We start from the raw sequence: 15,908 nt of genomic DNA, 5'->3' as shown, positions 1-15,908 counted from the left end.
CATGGATTGTAGGTTAGGTTTCAGGGGGCATCTCTAAAATTCCCTCTGTGGTGCTTGGTACATTAAATTCCACACTGGCATCAGTGTGGGTTTAATGTGCTGAGAAGTTTGATACCAAACTTCTCAGTCTTCAGTGTTGCCATTATGGTGTTGTGGAGCTCGTGTTTGACGTGCTCTCAGCACCATGTATTCTTAAATGGCAACTCTGCACTTACAGGGTCCAGGAATGGACCTGGGTACTGTAGGGGCCCAGGGCTCATGCTCCTGTGCCCACACCACTGGCATAGGGCACCCAGCTAGAGGGGTGGCTGATGTATGCCAGGGCAGTGTAGGTGGTGGGCATGGCACACAGGGATGTGTGCCATGTCGACTCTTTGTTTTGTCTTGTACCCAGTCACTCAGCCTGCAAGGGCAGTGTGTGTGTGTTAGGGTACAGGGCGTCTCAGGGTGGCACAATGAGTGCTGCAGCCCTTAGAGGCCTTCCCTGGTCACAAGGCCCTGGGTACCTAGGGTACCATTTACCAGGGGCTGACATGTGGCCAGGGTTTGCCAATTTGGGTTGGAGGTTTTTGTTTAGGGTAGGAACATAGGCCCAGGGCACCTGATTGGCAGGAGTCCAGGGCACACTCAGTCAAAGTACATTCAGCAATTCAGCAAAAAGTGAGGGCATACCATGCAAGAAAGATGGCACTTTCTCACAGGAGTGCATAAGTGTTGCTGTGTATGTGAGCATAATGCTTGAGCTGATTTAAGTCAATTGGTAAGTCTGAGTGAGTGAGTAAATCAGTGAGTGTCTTGGGTGAGCTGTTAATGGCAATTATTGGACAGTCAATAAATGCATGAATCAGGGTCTTGGGTAAGCTGATGTGAGTGTTTGCTTGACGAGACAGTACATTTGTGTATTGGTACGAGTGAGCGCATGTGGCCAGCATTGCAGAGATATTGTACACATACTTGAGGAAACTTGGTTGTTTATTGGCCTAATTATACGTTTCCAATTGAAATGAATTACAACTAAGCCATAGACGTCCTTTGTTACTTTGGCTTATCAAATTAATTTTTACCAAGCAAAGGTATAACTAAGACAACCTATTACTTTTTCCAGTGCTGGTTTCCCGAATGGTGTCTAGAATACTTGCACAGTGTTACTGCAGTCAAGAAGAACACTGCGTCGATTGACGTCTTCTTTCTCCAGCATGTGTAACAATTCACCATCCTTTCAGTCCAATCGAAATGTGACCAAGTTATTCACTTTGGCTATTCTCCGAATGAACTGCAGAGTACTATATAAACCAAATAAACTGCAGAGTACTATATAAACCAATCAAGTTGTATACTCTTTCATAACAGATAACCTATTGCACTGACCCTTTTTTTTTAAATACAGAAACCGGAGCTTGGAAAACAGTCCCCATCCCTTGTCAAGAAGCGTCCTCCTTCTCCATCTAACGTGACCAACCGGAGAAGATCGCCTTCTCCATCAAATGTGGCAAAGCGTCCTCCATCTCCTTCAACAGTGAAGTACGTATATGTGTGACTCGAATTCTTTCGAAACTGCTTAGGGTGCAATCACTTTACAAAATGTATGTACTTTGTATGAAACCTATTGATCTGTATAGCGCACAGTCCAATCTTTCTCCTGAGTTCTGTGGATATACTGGCCAACTGAATCTGAATATGGACTTGGGAAGTGAGCATAGTCTTTCCTGTCATCACTGAACGACAGGCTCATTGAAAGCACACGCAAATCATCAACTCAAGAATCTTAAACAAAACTGTTCCATAAGTAGGCTAAGTATCTTGCTCCTGGTGCTGTTAAGGATAATCAGCAATAACCAAATTAGTTAGATAGTTGGGAGAGCAGGCCATAGGTGTAGCCTATAAAATTTTGGTGTTTGAAAGGAACTCTTTTTCCGTATTGTAGGATCTTCATTGATAGTTATAAATGTTAGAATAATTCCCTGCAGTATATGTGGACATGGAACACTTCATATCCATGTATTTGTCTATATTTCAACAGATAGGGTGCTAAGTCCAAAATGTTTTATGTTGTGAAGGAGTCTATCAAAGTCAAGATTTTTCCAAAATCTAGACTGGACTGCCCAAATCCAAATTTTCCTTTCTAAAAAACCTTAATTGCAGCATCTACGGCCTAAGCTATTGTATGCATATCTAATATTTAGGGGAAAGCGCAGCTGATACGCCTACATTGAAAAAATCTTGAGAAAAACGATATCCTTTCCCTTTAAGACTCCAAGAGTCTTTGGCATACTTCTAAGGTATCCGGCTCACTGCCAATCACCTTGCAGGGCCTCTGAATTTCATAGCCGACAGCCTGAGCTGGCGTTATGTTGCCAACCATGAGAGGCGGTTTTTACCAAAGGTAGTCCAGGACTCCTTTGCCCAGTGGGGGTGCTCCTTAGAGGGTCTTGTTTGCCTTCTCTGAAAAGGCTCAGTGTCTGCTTCTGTGCCTCAAGTATCCATTGAGGGGAACCTTGGATCATGCGTTTGAGTTGAGGTTGAACACTTAATCACAATAAGCATTTCCCACATGCCCTTTATTCCTCGATTTCTGAGGAAGATTCACTATGACGGGGCCCAAGTCATTCTCATTACCCCGGATTGGCCAAGAAGATATGCCGACCTCCTACACTTCTCCAAATGAACCCTGATACAACTTCAATTCAGGCTGTACCTTTGCTCCTAATCGGGGGGAATTATATCAGAGGCCCCCACCTAAATGCTTGGAAATTGAACAGGGACACATGAGTTAATTTAAGCTGCCACCGGAGGTGGTAAACATCCTCTTGTCAGCTTGTCGCCCCTCCACCATATCGGCTACCTCTGGCAGACGGAGCAAGTTTATAACATGGTGTGCAGACAGTAACATGGACCCCTTGAAGGCCAAGCTGTCTCAGGTCCTGCTGTACACACTTTCTCTTACTCAGAGGGGTTGTCAAGGGGTTTTTAGCTGACTTGTCTGCATTCCCAAGTCTGCCTGAACATACCATCCCTTTTCAAGTCCCCCATTGTCATGTGTTTTTAAAGGAGTTGACAAATTTGTATTCTCACACTCCCTTTATTGTGCTCCTCTGGGACCTTAACTTCATCTTGACCTTTCTTATGGGGACTCTGTTCGAGTTCCTACATAGTTCTCATAAAGAATGTTTAACTTGTTTATTGACTATTACCTCAACCAGACAGGTGAGCAAGTTACATGCTTCCTGTACCCTTTTTACCTCTTTTTATGCAGACAAATCGGTGTTGCAAACTAAGGGCTGCTATCCTGCCAAAATTGGTCACCCCAACCCTCGTCAGTCCATCACCCTCTCAACTTTCTTTCCCATGCCTTATACCTAGAAGGAGGAGGAGCAGTTGGATCGGTTGAACCCTTGTTGGGCAGTCAATTACTTTCTGTTCCGCACGAAGGCCATACATCTGGATGGCCAGTTCGTTGCCGTTTATTTCAGTGCTAAGGGAACAGCAGTGTAATGATTCACTGTGATATCATGGAATGTTCATGTTAGAAGGTTGAAGGGAAGTAGAATATATACAGTACAGTTGAAGAGAGCTTTTCAAGGGAAGCGCACCAGTATCTAGTGCTGTGAATAAATATATACAGAGGCCGTGCTGACTGCAAGTTAATTACAGCTGTTACAATGGCGACGAGTGGATAACGTCTAGGCGGCATGCATTGAAAGTGTAATGGTGATGGCACTCACTGGTAAGAGCACGAGGCATTGAAAATCGTGATCCGGCATGTGGTAATTTGGCGTTACCTGTGAAAATCCCGCAGTACCTGTGTTGGAAAGAGCATTCATGCCCTCAAGATAGTGCAGAAAGTTAAAAGTAGAGGTTTTGAAAGTAGGGAACCGACTGAGGTGTGCGTGCACCCTCAAGAAAAGAAATCCTACTCATGGTGCCGGTGCAAACGAGATACGTTAGGACACTGATCACGCATGCATTTGTAGCTGAACACATTCGCATCATTCAGTGACCAAGGAAACAAATTCAACCAATCCATTTGTCCAGCAACAAGGTGTTGGGCATAATGCGTGCATTTGCACATTGTTTTAAAGTGAATGCCATTCTCATACAAGGAATATTGCCGTATTGCTTGTATGAAGTAATGGTGGCCATTTTGAAGTCAAGCGCATCTGATTGGAACCTGAGACACATAATGGAACTCCATTTTAAAGTCAGGCACACCTAAATTAATCCTGAATTATACAGCAAATCTTGATTTTAAAGTCACACAACATTTTGAAGTATACATTTTTTTTTTTTTTATAAGAAGAGAACTACAATTTTCTCAGAAATATTTGAAGTAATATAGGAAAATTTCAAGTGGAGGAAAAAGTAGTGAAGCAACAATAAATACGGATGCAGAAGTACACGATGAAGAAAATTTAAAAAACATTTCAAGCATTAAGAAAATGTAAAAAAAAAAAACATTCCAAGCATCGTTTTGAAGACCTTTACCATTTGACATATCTAATAAACCAACTATTTCACAGAGGTGGGTAAAAATGGAGAAGGTGATTTGAGCATTTTTGAAAGGCTACACGCAAAAAATAATGTACAAGCAAAAGAACTGTAGCTTAATCTTGTAGGTGATGATGTGGAGGATTTGATAGTGACATTTCCCGAACAGGAAAAGACTACAGATAGAGGTCTCATGAAATGTCTTAAAGACTGGTTTCATCCGCAAGGAATTTAGATTTTGAAATGTATAATTTTATTGTAGCTTTTCAAAAAGATGAGTCCATGGATAAATACGTAACAAGGCTAAGGAAATTGGTCACTTTTTGTGAATTTTAGAAGTTTAACAATGAAGAAGCGAGAAACTTCAGGATAATTCAAGGATGCTGTTCTGTAAAATTTAAGAAAAAGCTACTACAAGAAAACCTTTTGACTTACAAACGATCTTATGGATGGTTAGAACAGACATGCAAGCACAAAAACATGCTACCAATATGGAACAAAGCAGAGTGAAAACTGTAGAACAAGTGCAACAAATGTAAGAAAAAGATATTAGTGCAGGATTGGCAGATGCCAAAGGAAATAAGTCATGCTATAGATGTGAGTTGCAATTCCCGCATTTAAAAGTTTGTCCTGTGCTAGGTCAACAGTGTAGGAAAGGCAGAAGATTTAAACATTTTGTACTTGTATGCAGGTTCAAAATAGACAAAAAAGAAACTTGGAATAGGGAAAGTTGGAACAAAGTATACCAGAGGATACAAATATATTAGGGAATGTGAAATATTTCAGGCAGATGCATGAACATGATTATGATGAAGATGAACAATCTGAGAGACTATACCATGATGTGTGATTTTAAACAGGTTAGCACGGTCAGAACAGAAAATATTTGAAAAAACAATATGTGGTTGTTATAGTTGGCTCTCAAAAAGTTCCTTTAGTGCTGTATAGTAGAGCAACTTGCAGCATCATGTGTGTTACTGACTATCTAAAAATTGAAGAATGGCCATCTCTAGGTCTATCACATATCAGTGCTTTCCAATGGGGAACAAAACATCTAGTTTCATGTTTGAGAAAATTTGAAGAAGTTTTGCAGTGTGGAGAGATATCCAACAAAGAATATATATGTGTTTGAGGTTGAATTTCCTGGCACATGTTTGATAAACAGCGTCACAGATCAAATTATGGGTTTACTAGCAGTGACTTGTAATGTCACGACAGATCATCCTTTGCTAAGGCAGTATCCAGAATTATTTACACGATTAGGAAAGATGTAAGATAAAACAATTCCTTTGCATATTAATGAAGCAGTGAAACCTGCGGGGCAAGTTCACAGAAGAGTTACAATAAAATATAATAAGCATTTATAAAGCGCATAGCTACATCAAATAGAGGTGTCCCGGAGGTATGCAGATATTGCAGTAGAGGATTAGCCGACCATCTAAACCCTACGCTGGCTAAAGTGCCAGGTTTTTAAGGCCTTCCTGAAATCACGTTCTGACTCCATCTGGCCCAAATGAGATGGTAACGAGTTCCAGAGTCTGGAGGTCCTGACTGCGAAAGATCTTCCCCCAAGATGAGACTTTGTATAGCGCGGAACATGGAGCAAACACTGATAGTTAGATCTCAATTTCTGTTCCTGACGATACGGCCTAAGCTTAAGGTAACCTGGGCCCAGGTTCCGGGCGGCCCGGAAGGCCAGGGTAAGAGCCTTAAATGTAATCCTCTTAGCAAATGGGAGCCAATGTAGCTGCCTCAGGTGAAGAAATATAGGATGGCGGAAAGGTACCCGCCAAATTAGTCTTGACGCTACGTTCTGCAATAACTGCAGCCTGTAAATCAGGTAGGCTGGCAGCCCCAAAAATAGACTATGGGCTTAGTCCAGGCGTGAAGACCTCTTTGCATAGACTATGATCCTGTGGCTGTCCTCCGGCAGTAAATCAAGGATTTTCTTTTTAAGATTCCCAGCTTTCCAAAGCAGGCTGAGGAGATCTGAAGAACTTGAGCCGCAAAAGACAAATCCGTATCCCATTTGATACCTAGATTCATTGCTGTCATTATCTGAAAGAAACACGTTAGTTAGATTCCTCACCTTAGAATATCCCCAAGCGTCCGGCTGGATCCGGAAAGATTTTTGTAGCAATACCCCTTGCGCGTCGGTATGCGTCGTCTGTGGCTCTGCGTCCGTTGTAGGGGTTGTGCGCCGGAATGACATCGTCGGAGTACTTAGACGCCGCCCTCGCGCGCTGATGTCAGTTCTTCTTTTTTCCGCGCCAGTAAGCGCCGATCCGGGAAGAGCTTACCCCTAGTCATTTTTTGACTAACTTTTTTGACTTCTTTTGGTCTATCGACTCGACTCTGGTGCCGGTAGGATGCCTGGTTTCAAGGCCTGTGACGCCTGTCATCGCCTGATGTCGGTGACGGATCACCATCGCCATTGCCTTTATTGCCTGGGGGCCGACCATGACACGGAGTCGTGCCTCGATTGCCAGGCCTTGACATCGAAAGCTAGGCGGGAGCGGTCCCGTAAGCGTCTTGATCTTCGGCACTCGGCTCCGCGCCGCTCTCGGTCCCGGTCCAGGAGGAGGTCCAAGGACCGATCGCGGAGCCGCAGTCATCGTCATCGCTCGTCGGGGTCTTCGGGTAAGTCGAAGCACTCCAAGAAGTCCAAGAGACGACATCGCTCTTCAGACTCCCCTCGCCGGTCGCGCGACTCGGCTGAGGGTCAGGGTGGTCCCACCCCCGTGGCTATGTCAGAGCCGCAGGAGCCACGTCTGTCCCCATACCCGCCGGTCCCTGGGTCTGACGCGACTCCGGCAGAGGTCAGTGCCTTCCTCTCGGCCATGAGGGGCCTGGCTCCGCAGTTTCGACTGGGTGACCTCGCGTGCCGGCGGCCCCGTCGACGGCCCCGACGCCGCAGGTCCCCGAGGGATCCAGGCCTGGATCTCGGTCGGCACCGGTCGACCTCACGACGCCTCCTCTGCCGGCGCAGACACCGGTTCCACCTCCGGCGCCATCTCCGGACGACGCCGTTCCCCGGTTTTGCCCCTGTCCGGACCCGACGCCGGCACGGCGCCGTCCGGCGCCGATGGATGACCGTTTCATCTACCGTCCGGCTCCGATCGTTCCTCCTGTTCATCAGGAATCGGATGACGGGGGCGACTGGGAGGGGTCTGAGGACCCTATAGCCCTCCAGGGTCAACTTTCACAGGACTGGGCAGACTAACTGGGGGATGCCAGCGGTCTGGATACCTCCCCGGACGCTGGTTTCATCTCTCCTCCGACTGTGGCCTCGGAGGAGGGTGCAGCCTTTTCAGTGGCGCTGCGCAAGGCGACCGAAGCCCTAGGGCTGGAGTTGCCTGCTGTGGCCGTCGCGAATAATGGCAGGTATATTCGGTATTTTTCAATTTAACCGAAGCGTTTCTCAATTAATAGAGACGCCCGTCCAGCAGTGGGGATAACGCTGTATTGGATTCAAACACCGAATATACCTGCCATTATTCGCGAAGACAGACATATCTGATTGCAGGAATCACCGCGCTAAGAGATATCAATCTCTAGGAACTAACAATGAAAAGTCCTTGAGCCACTCGGAGTGAAACATTGAATTAGAGATTAAGAGATACTTATCCACCGTCGATACACATTGGATCCTTCATGGATACAAGTGCGCAATTATTGTCCCCAGAAAACACAGTCCTGAAGAGACCCGGTACCTAGAGTGGGTCGAAACGTCGTCGACAACATATATAAAGAGACAGTTTTTGATTAATAATTATGAACAATATCGAGTCTGTCCTTATATAATTTCCAATAACCTTTGTCCTGTTTTTCACTTTTGTCATACACTAGCATTTGTAATAGGTTATGGTGTTTCACGTGGGGTCACATGTCACTGTAAATATGAATTGTATATATGTGTAATTTGTATAAATGTATTGAATAAGTCTATGATATTAATGACCTTTAGAATAAAATAATACCTACCTCGGCTGAGGTTAGGTTGATTCTCAAAAAAAAGTAAATGGTTTTTTTGTATGGGCTTACTGTGAAGAATGATGTATAATTGATTTGATATGGTTTTTGTAAAGAAAAGTCATATGAGGTTATGATTAATTCAGAGTGACATTATTGAGTCACACAGTATTGACTATTGTCTATAAATGAGTTCCTTGTGAATTTTGTTTTGTACTCAAAGCCCTCCTAGTCCGAGCTTTCAGGCCCATTCAACGCCAGTGGGCGGCAGAGTTCGCCATCACCTGCTCCACTGGCACTCCATCACGTCGGACAGGTGGGTGTTGCAAATCGTCCGAAGGGGCTACTCCCTCCCCTTCGAGACGACCCCTCCAGCCATGCCACCGCTGAACACCCGTATGTCGGGGGATCATTTGCATCTTCTACGAGAGGAAGTTTCGGCCCTCTTGGCCAAAGAGGCCGTCAAGCGCGTTCCTGGTCCAGAAGTAGGTTGTGGTTGTTATTCCCACTACTTTCTGGTTCCCAAGAAGGGCAAAGGGGGCCTGCGCCCTATCTTGGACCTCAGGAGCGTCAACGCCTTCCTCCGGAAGTAGAGGTTCAAGATGCTCACCTTAGCTCAGGTTCTGGCTACCCTAGACCCTGGAGACTGGATGGTAGCGTTGGACTTGCAGGACGCTTATTTCCACATCTCCGTCCTGCCGGCCCACCGGCGTTACCTGCGGTTCACGTGGGTCAGGAACACTTTCAGTTCACCGTGCTCCCCTTCGGCCTCACCAGTGCCCCTCGGGTGTTCACGAAAGTGATGGCGGTGGTCGCAGCTCATCTGCGCAGATCAGGGGTTCCAGTCTTCCCCTATCTCGTCGACTGGCTGTTACAGGCGGGCTCGCCCCAGCACGTCGTCTCCCACCTCCAGACTACGGCCGACCTCCTGCACTCGCTGGGGTTTTCCATCAATGTGCCGAAGTCGCACCTGAGTCCCTCCCAGAAGCTCCTTTTAATTGGGGCGGTTCTCGATTCGGCGCAGTTCCGGGTCTAACCGCCGGAACAGCGGGTCCGGGACATTCAGGCCCTGATTTCCATCTTCCGGCCTCTGTCCTGGGTTTCGGTCAGGTTGGTGCTGCGGCTTCTGGGGCTGATGGCCTCCTGCATCCTGTTGGTACCTCACGCCAGGTAGCGGATGCGGGCTCTGCAGTGGGACCTGAAGTTTCAGTGGGCCCAGCATCGAGGCAACCTGTCCGACCATGTCTTGATCTCAGAGGGCACTGCGAACCAGCTGCAGTGGTGGCTCACGAATCGCGATTGGGTCTGCAGCAGATCCCTCTCCCTACCCCAACCGGAGCATGTCGTAGTGACGGATGCGTCCCTCCTGGGATGGGGGGGCCATATGGGAGAGGCGCAGATCAGAGGACTCTGGTCTCCGGCGGAGACTCGGCTCCATATCAACTTATTGGAGCTGAGGGCGATCCGACTTGCACTGAAAGCCTTCCTTCCCTCTGTCCGGGGAAGTGTCGTGCAGGTGTTCACGGACAACACCACCGCCATGTGGTATTGCAACAAACCGGGCGGGGTGGGGTCGTGGACCCTTTGTCAGGAGGCACTGCGCCTCTGTACATGGCTGGAACATCAGGGCATCACCTAGGTGGTTCAACATCTGGCGGGCTCTCTGAACGCCAGAGCAGACGAACTCAGCCGCCGGTGCATGATGGATCACGAATGGCGTCTGAACTCGGACGTGGCGCAAGTTCTCTTTCTGCAGTGGGGAAATCCTTGGTTAGATCTATTCGCCACCGAAGAGAACGCGCAATGTCAGCAGTTCTGTGCGTTGGGATTTCCGAGGCTGCACTCGCTCGGAGACGCTTTTTGTCGCGAGTGGAGTTGCGGTCTGTTGTACGCCTTTCCGCCTATACCACTTCTGCCCAGAGTGCTGAAGAAGATCAGGCGCGACCGGGCCCAAGTCATCTTGGTGCCTCCGGATTGGGCACGAAGGTACTGGTATCCCGAGCTACTCAGTATGTCCATCGATCCCCGATACGACTGCCTCTTCAGGAGGACCTTCTGTCGCAGCAGCAGGGGACGGTCCTCCACCCGAACCTGTCCAGCCTCCACCTCCATGCGTGGAGATTGAGCGGCGACAGTTGATGCCATTTGACTTGCCTCCTGAAGTCTGTGATGTCATTCTGGCAGCCAGGCGTCCCTCCACAAAGACGGTATACGCCTGCCGGTGGAACAAATTTGTGGCATGGTGCACAGCAAAGGCTGTGGATCCCCTTTCTGCCCCTCTTTCTGAGGTTCTCCTCCTTTTCTTCTTTCTTTAGCCCAGCAGGGCTCTGCTCTGGGCACCTTGAAGGGTTATCTTGCTGCAATCTCTGCTTTCTTAAGGCTTCCTGATCAGCCTTCTCTTTTCAAGTCCCCTGTTGTTTCACATTTTCTCAAGGGCATTACTCATATGTTCCCTCCTGTTCCATTCGTAATGCCTCAGTGGGACTTGAACCTTGTTCTCACTTTTCTGATGTGCGCTCCCTTTGAGCCCCTTCACAACTGTCCCATTCGTCTACTGACTCTGAAAACTGCCTTCCTGGTGGCTATCACCTCCGCTAGGCATGTGAGTGAGCTCCAGGTTCTGTCGGCTAAGCCTCCCTTCATTTCGGTTCATTCCACTCGGGCCACAGCGGCGACAACTGCCCTGGGACGGGGAGTCCCCTTGCAGGACATCCGTCAGGCGGCGACGTGGGCTTCACTGCACACGTTCGCCAAGCACTTTTGCCTGGACAGCCAAGTCTGGAGAGATGGCCGCTTTGGCTATTCTGTTCTCCTCGACTTTCTGGTGTGAACTTGGTTCGCAGACCCACCTTCGGGGTTGGTATTGCTGGGGTATCTATTCTAAGGTAAGGAATCTAACTAACGTGTTTCTTTCAGATGAACAAGTTACTTACCTTCGGTAACGATGTATCTGTAAGAAACATTAGTTAGTTAGATTCCTCACCGACCCACCCAGCCTCCCCATTCTGCGAACCGACATCTAGGGTTAAGGTTTTCCCTTTCAGGGCCCTAGATTTTTTGGCACCAGTGTTGGTTTCTTGCATGGCTCAGCGTCCCTGGTGCGGAAAGCTATGTATAAGAACTGACGTCAGTGCGCGAGGGCGGCATCTAAGTACTCCGACGTCATTCCGGCGCACGACTCCGGACGCGGAGCCGCAGACGAAGCCTACCGACGCGCAAGGAGTATTGCTACAAAAATCTTTCCGGATCCAGCCTGACGCCTGGGGATATTCTAAGGTGAGGAATCTAACTAACTAATGTTTCTTACAGATACATCGTTACCGAAGGTAAGTAACTTGTTCATCGGGACCAGTGGTGAGCCCAGTTCTACCAGCCACCAGAGATCTGCAGGGGGCGGAGATGCCTGACTAAAGAACAGGACTTCCGTCTTATCTGCATTTACTTTTAGGCAGTTGCTGTCCATCAATTTAGAGATGTTCTTCAGGCACTCCTTAAAACTAAGAAAGGCAGCCTTGGAGTGCTCTGTGAACGAAAAAAACAGCTGGGTATCATCTGCATAGGAGACTACTTTCACTCCCTGGGATGCAATAAGAGTTGCAAGAGGCTCCATGTAGATATTAAAAAGCAGTGGACTCGATGCAGAGCCCTGAGGTAGCCACACTTTGCTGTGGATCGAAAAGGTCGCAGGTAGACCTGTTGGGTGCGGTCCTTAGATAAGACTGAATCCAGGAGAATGCCACCCGCAGATACCCAGGTGGTTTAATCTACCCAGTAGGATTGAGTGTGCTGCTGCATCTAATAAAACTAGCATATCCGAAGCGCTAGCATCCACAGTAATTCTCACAGATTCTGCCACTTTGATCAAAGCTGTTTCAGTGCTATAGCCTGTCCGAAATTCAGATTGAGAATCATGCAAGAGGTCATGTGTCTCAATATACTTGGGTAGCTGCTGTTGTGTCAGTTTCTCTAGCATTTTGGCAGGTGCCAGTAAAAGGGATAGCGGGCGAAAATAGCTGAGCACAACTGTATCTGCATTCGCTTTTTTCAATAGCGGTAACAAGAATGCTTGTTTCTAGATACCCGGAAATATGCCGTTTTTTAGCGACGTGTTCCAGATCTCGTTAAGTGTCAGGTTCAGCAAATGGGCCAGCGATCTAATAAGCTTGGGAGGGCAGGGATACTCTCGGGAGCCTGATTTGGATTTCAGTCATAGATTCTTTGAGGGATATGGGGATGAATTCCACGAAGGAGCTGTGGGCATTTGAGCTTGCAATTTGTTGCATAGCCAAGATTTCAGACACAGCTGGAAATGAAACACATACATTCAGGATTTTTTCCTCGAAGAAGTTTGACAAGCTTGTGCACAAGGAGGGGGATGGGTGGATGATGCCCTCCACTGCTGACTGATTCGTAAAAGATCTTACAATCTTAAAAATTTCTCTTGCCGAGTTCTCCGAACTTTGTATGCGCCTGACAAAATATTCTCCCCTCGAAGTCCTCTTCAGCTTGCGGAAATTCTTTTGTGCATACTTGTAGGCATTTTTGGTTGCAGGAGAGAACGTTTTCCCCCAGCAGCCTTCAAGCCTTTTGCATCTACTGTTTTCCCTTCTAAGATCTGTTGAAAACCATAGGGCAGAGGGGAAACCTTTGGGGGTTGTGACAGATCTAATGGGTGTCACCATGTCTAAGGCGGAAGAGATCCATGAGTTAAAGGAAGAGAAGTCGATGTCAGTGTTGCTGGACAGTTGTGGCTCCATTGCTTGTAAAGCTGGACCCAGGGAGTCCGCTGTCACCTCTTTCCAATTCCTCCTTAGCTCAGTTTGTTTTCCATCTAGTGGCTGCTTAATCACCAGCCTAAAGGAGAAAGGGACAAGAAAATGATCAGTCCACAGCAATTGAAGGGGGACCTCTTCTTCCAGATTATGGATGTTCGAGAAAATAAGATCTAATATATGGCTAGCTCTACGAGTAGGATCGACAAGGAGCTGAGAAAGATTAAAGCCATTGAGTGTCGAGATTAGCTGAGACGCCTGGGAGCAACTGGGATTGTCTACATGGGGCTTAAAATCACCTAAGACCGTGAAGTTAACATAGTGTACAGACATTTGAGCAATAACATTGCATAGATCTTGTATGGAACTGTTCGAGGCATGTGGGCTGCTGAATTCATATCTGTGCACAGATCGCCGCCTAGTGTTGGGTCCGGATGTTTGCACGTTGTTGTCCTGGAAGAGTCTTCGAAGTATCACGAGATAGGTGACTCCTCCCCTGGACCACAGTGCGCATGGGCATCCTCTCCATCCTTAGATTGTTTTTTTCCGCCATTGGGTTCGGATGTGCTTATCTTAGCTCAAGTTAGGAAATTTCTGTTTAAGGCCAAAAGGCCTTTAGTTATCGTCGGTACTGTTCCCGTTCGGTATCAAATAGTTTCTTTAGTGCTTTAGCACCTTCTTCCAGCTTTTCGGATCCGCTTGGTCCGAACATCGAACTTCGCTCGACGATGGAATCGAGGACTCCGTTCAAAAGGTGTCCTCTATGCCACGCAAAATACCCACACATCGACGTCCACCCGGTATGCAACAAATGTCTCTCACCGGATCACGATGAGTCCAAATGTATGGCCTGTGCCCGATTCCGATCGAAGAAGACTCTCCGGAATCGACGGGCAGCGAGATTGGAGGCGCAGCAATCGGCGCCTGCCCCGACCAACATCTTTAGCACCGAAGACGAGGACGCCGAGAGCGTGGAAGAAGTAGACTCCAGCCCCGCTTCCGAACACGATTCCCAATCGGAAGACGACGATGCGGTGATCTTTCAGAGAGAAGAAGTCATCGACGAGGTAGGAGACTACGATGAGGCCGAGGAAGATAGCTCCAGCGAGGAGCTAGGCCAACCCGTCGATACGGAGGCCGACAAAATACGTCGTCATGAGGCTCAGGTCGAGGGATCGCCTTCGGGCCTTACCCGAGATCAATCTAGCGATTCTTCGGCCCCGCCTTCCGGCCCGGCCTCGAACGTTTCACAAGAGCCATTATTGTCGAAGACGACTGGATTCCCTTCAGCGAAACCGAAACAATCCATCGCTCCAGTTCCGGCGAAACCGAAAGTGAAACTGGTTGTGATCGGCTCGAAGGCCTCGAAACCTTCCACTCCTTCGACGCCGGCAAAGGTCATCGGCTCCGAACGCACAAAAAGGGATTTCGGTGCCGAGCTCACCGCAGCGGATACGGTTGCCGAGCAGAAGAAGAAGGCCCTCGGACCCCGCAAGGCGCCTCGGCCTCTGGCACCGAAGACATCGGCCCCAACCACCAAAGTCAAGGTGGCCACCCCGTCTACGTCGACGTCCAAGACGGCGGCGCCGGCCAAGTCATCGACTCCAACAAGCGTCGATACCCCCCTTCGGATCGATGACCCCATGACTGCAAAGAAGTCGGGGGCCGCTTCGACGCCTACCTCCAAGGTGCCGACCGGTTCCAAACAGCCATCTGCGTTCACCGTGCAGCAGGTCTCGGCATCGTTGCAACGCATCAGAGAACGGGCAGCCCTCCACTCTACGTCGGGTCCCGACACGCACAAGGCTTCCAAAGCACCCTCGGCGCCGACCAACATCATGTTTGGGTTGCCGCCGCCCACGGCGCCGAAACTGTTCGAGATTCGGACACGTGTCCGCCAGACGCAGTCCCCATCCACTGGACAAACGGATCTCGAGCCTTCACAGCCACAATTTATCGACGCCAACACTGGCAGGTTGATGCTCCGCAAGCAGAAAATCACGCCAGAGACGGGATTGGACTCCTATAAAATTCCTCTCAAACACAAATTGCCGGCAGGGTCAGAGCCAGTGCTTCATGAACACTTTCAACCCTTCCATCAAGATCCACCGTCCTTTTCTCCGTCGCCTTCAGAGGCGGACGCAGTAGAGGACTATGTAGGGGATGATACCACCCACCCTGGGGATATCGATCCTGATGATCACCTGCAAGACCTAGATCAGGCATGGGATGACCCCACAGACCAGGGTACCGCACCAGATACCCATGACACACAGCTTTATAACGTAAAGACATCTCCCACAGAGGACACTGCTGCCTTTAACGCCCTCATAGAACGGGCTGCTGCCAATCATGGAGTGGAACTCCATTCTGACACTGTCGAAGAAGACTTCTTGGTGGACACTTTGCCTCTTCCGAAAGAACTGTCAAGACTCTGCCCATGTTGAAAGGGGTTCTCAAACCTGCCAAAGACATTTTTAAGGAAACAACCAGGGCACGGGTGCTAAACCCCAGGATTGAAAAAAAGTACAAGCCTGCGCCCGCAGACCCTATGTACATTAGGGGTCAGTTACCTTTGGACTCCATGGTGGTTGCTAATGCTCGCAAGAGAGCCCACTCACAAACAGGTGATGCTCCTCCCCCGGACAAGGAGTCCAAAGTGCTGGAAACATCTGGCAA

The 15,908-nt window shown here is 48.4% G+C and overlaps 1 protein-coding gene across 21 annotated transcripts in view; it reads left to right on the top strand.

Annotated features, from left to right (window-relative positions):
• The window catches only part of MAP7D3 (MAP7 domain containing 3), a 1,121,308-nt gene that overhangs the window by 423,900 nt on the left and 681,500 nt on the right, over nucleotides 1-15,908 (top strand). For all 21 annotated transcript variants that reach the window (XM_085607948.1, XM_085607945.1, XM_085607942.1 and 18 more), the window contains one exon: nucleotides 1,388-1,521. In XM_085607948.1, coding sequence (XP_085464074.1) covers nucleotides 1,388-1,521 — 134 coding nt within the window. The remainder of the gene's footprint in view (nucleotides 1-1,387; nucleotides 1,522-15,908) is intronic.

The sequence above is a fragment of the Triturus cristatus genome, chromosome 5_2 (genome assembly GCF_964204655.1).
Source record: "Triturus cristatus chromosome 5_2, aTriCri1.1, whole genome shotgun sequence".
NCBI classification, from domain to species: domain Eukaryota; kingdom Metazoa; phylum Chordata; class Amphibia; order Caudata; family Salamandridae; genus Triturus; species Triturus cristatus.
This window is presented reverse-complemented; position numbering and strand designations above follow the sequence as displayed.